At 45.2% G+C, this 2,843-nt stretch overlaps 1 protein-coding gene across 8 annotated transcripts in view; it reads right to left on the reverse strand.

Annotated features, from left to right (window-relative positions):
- LOC113204576 (uncharacterized) overlaps nucleotides 1-2,843 on the reverse strand; it is a 138,480-nt gene that overhangs the window by 110,207 nt on the left and 25,430 nt on the right. For all 8 annotated transcript variants that reach the window (XM_052263986.1, XM_052263983.1, XM_052263988.1 and 5 more), the window contains exon 2: nucleotides 2,128-2,202. In XM_052263986.1, coding sequence (XP_052119946.1) covers nucleotides 2,128-2,158 — 31 coding nt within the window. In that variant the 5' untranslated portion in view covers nucleotides 2,159-2,202. The remainder of the gene's footprint in view (nucleotides 1-2,127; nucleotides 2,203-2,843) is intronic.

Here is a 2,843-nt window from a genome sequence, read left to right on the forward strand (position 1 = left end):
GGTCCCCCTCCCCGGATGAGTGTACCCGACATCCCTACCCAGAGACCTATCACAACGGTCCCAAAGAAAAGCAGACAAGGCACAAGCCTCATTGTGGGGCAAAAGAACACTTACCACTAATTCATCATCAAAATACTTGTAATTAATTATATGCCGCGTTTTTATTAGCTCCTGCACACAAGGCATAGAGACACGGACAAACCACCAGGTGGGTAGGCATGTTCACACACTCGTACACATAACAATGAAAATATAAAATATGCTACAATTTTATTCAAGCATAAACAAAGAACAGCGAAAATTCAATTGGGCTATTGCGACTATTGCAAAGAGGACGCCTCAAATGGTATTTTTATAGAAAGTATGTACAAAATGTAGGAACGCAGTGCAGTGTTGGGAAAACTTAGGGGAAATGTCAACGGTGGCAATATAAGAGATTGATCCACCGGCTCAAAATGTTATCAAATTTTAGGTAGATTTTATGTAGTAAATGAAGTAAAATATTCACACCATTTAAAAGCGCCGAACACAACCTTTTTGTGTTTCTAGTGCGCTCAACCTGTGACAGTGATAAAGACATTATGGGTGGCTTGTGTCAAATCAAGCGTGATGAATCGCTGTCGTCTCGCTCTAATGTCATATCACCCGCTGCTCCGCGGTGTGCGCCGCCCTCGCCGTAGCGGAGCTCCGAACCACAACAAGCAGTTGCCTCGGGGGCACGCACGCGGCACGGGCTACGGCTCAAAGCTGTGGGTGGGTAGGTAGGTGGGTAGGTGGGTGAGTGAGAGGGTTGGAAAGGTAGGTGTGAGTGGGATGGGAGGTAGGTGTGGGTGGGTGGGTAGGGTGGACGGGGCACCACACCTATCGTTACCTTGAGGCATTTAAATTCAAATGGGAACAACACACATTACGTAAGTATCATGTATTTAATAATGAGCAAAACTTCCCCCCCCCCCCCCTCTCTTCAAACGGTCGATTTGTACGGATTTTGACAGATCGGGACTTTAGATTCGACGCGTCCGTGCAACAATATCCTATCTGTTTCGCTGCCCCGAAAGACTAGCCTATCTGTTTCGCTGCCCCAAAAGACTAGCCTGTCTGTTTTTCGGCGCTTTCTGCCATCGCTGTCTTCTTTTTATTGTGAGTTTGCCGATATTAACAGTAGGAAAAAAGTGAACACTGCTGCGTGTTCCTTGAAGATCAAGGTACAAATGGCAATTTTTATTATTTTTCTACCGTTAATATTAGCAAACCCACAAAGAAAAGAAGACAGCGCTGCGGAGAGCGCGGAAAAACAGATAGGCTAGTCTTTCGGGGCAGCGAAACAGATAGGCTAGTCTTTTGGGGCAGCGAAACAGATTGGCTAGTCTTTCGGGGCAGCGAAACAGATAGGATATTGTTGCACGGACGCGTCGGATTAATCTTTATGGCCGGTTAAGCTAAGGGCAAGAAGTGTGTAAATTTGAATTATTTAGCAAACTTACAGAACAATAAACTACAGTAGAACGCTTTTTTTAATAAAGTATTTATCCCCTTCCCCTTCCCCTTCCCCCTCTCCCCTCCTCCAACATTAATTACAATATCCGTCGGATGCGAATTTCCGAGGAGAGTTTCTTTTTATTATTGGGAACGCCATAACACCGACCTTTATTGCTAGGAAGAAAGGTAAGCGCTATACGACGATCGTGATGCAGGGCCGTTACACTTAAGGGAGAGATGTTGACGTGGGTGGCGCACGCCGAGGCGCACGCCCCGGGCGCAGTGTCACTTTGATGAGAACCGAACAACCATGAACGGCACGCCTGCCTCGGGCACAGAGCGCCAGCGCCGACCACCCCATTCTTCACGCTGCTTCACTTTTTCGCTGGTGTGCGTGGGGCCCTGAGCGAGATGTTTCCCTGCACGCTTCCAATCACAACGCTGGCTCCCTCAGCCGCACAGGTTTATCACGAATCTAGGCCCCGGTCCATGCACTAAAAAGTCTGCGAAGGCTTTCGTACGACTGGGAAAGCGGGGGCTTTTAGAGCCAATGATTCGGGTACTGCGGTGGTTGAGGTGATTAGTGATACAAACAGAACCTTACTGAACTAGAAGGGATATTGCGCAGGAAAGTACAAAATAACTCACTCTGAGACTGGGCGTTGGTGAATGGGTTCATGAAGCCTTCGAAATTGGTACTCCGGCCCAAAGCGCTAGCAACATCTGAAAAGAAAAGTAAATCGTTGAATATAATTACTGAACATAGTAAATGGTGTGCATGCGTCGTCAGTGTGCACTGGTAAAACAAAGGTAGGACATCCTACCTTTAAAAGGCGTTAAAGCTCCAAAGGCATTACAATTTCTATTTTCGTAATCTACGCAAAATTCCGCGTCAAACGAGCCTACATATGATGGGGTTCTGTTCAAAAATGGCATAGATTGATTTCTTTTTTTGTACTTTTTGACTTGCTTTTCATTTGCTGACCGCTTATCTGAACCCTATCACATGTAGGCTCGTTTGACGCAGAATTTTGTGAGGAATGCGATAATGAATCTCAAAATGTGATTGGTTTGCTCATATAGAAAATATTTTGAAGAAACTGAAAATACACCCCTAAAACGAGTTTAACGCCCCTGGAAAGGTAGGACATCACACCTTTGTTTTTCCAGTGTGTATGTTATGAGCGCGCGCAGATTGAGTTGGTGGTGATAAAGTGCAAAGTGCTACAAAATTCTGAACAGTAAAATTAAATCATACTATTACATTAGATATCAACAAATAGATGGACAAAACACTGTAAGGCGATGACCAACATGATGTGTATGTGTGACAAGTTTTAGGAGCTTTTACTATACAACTCTGC

The sequence above is a fragment of the Frankliniella occidentalis genome, unplaced genomic scaffold, assembly GCF_000697945.3.
Source record: "Frankliniella occidentalis isolate FOCC.00 unplaced genomic scaffold, Focc_3.1 Scaffold15, whole genome shotgun sequence".
NCBI lineage: Eukaryota > Metazoa > Arthropoda > Insecta > Thysanoptera > Thripidae > Frankliniella > Frankliniella occidentalis.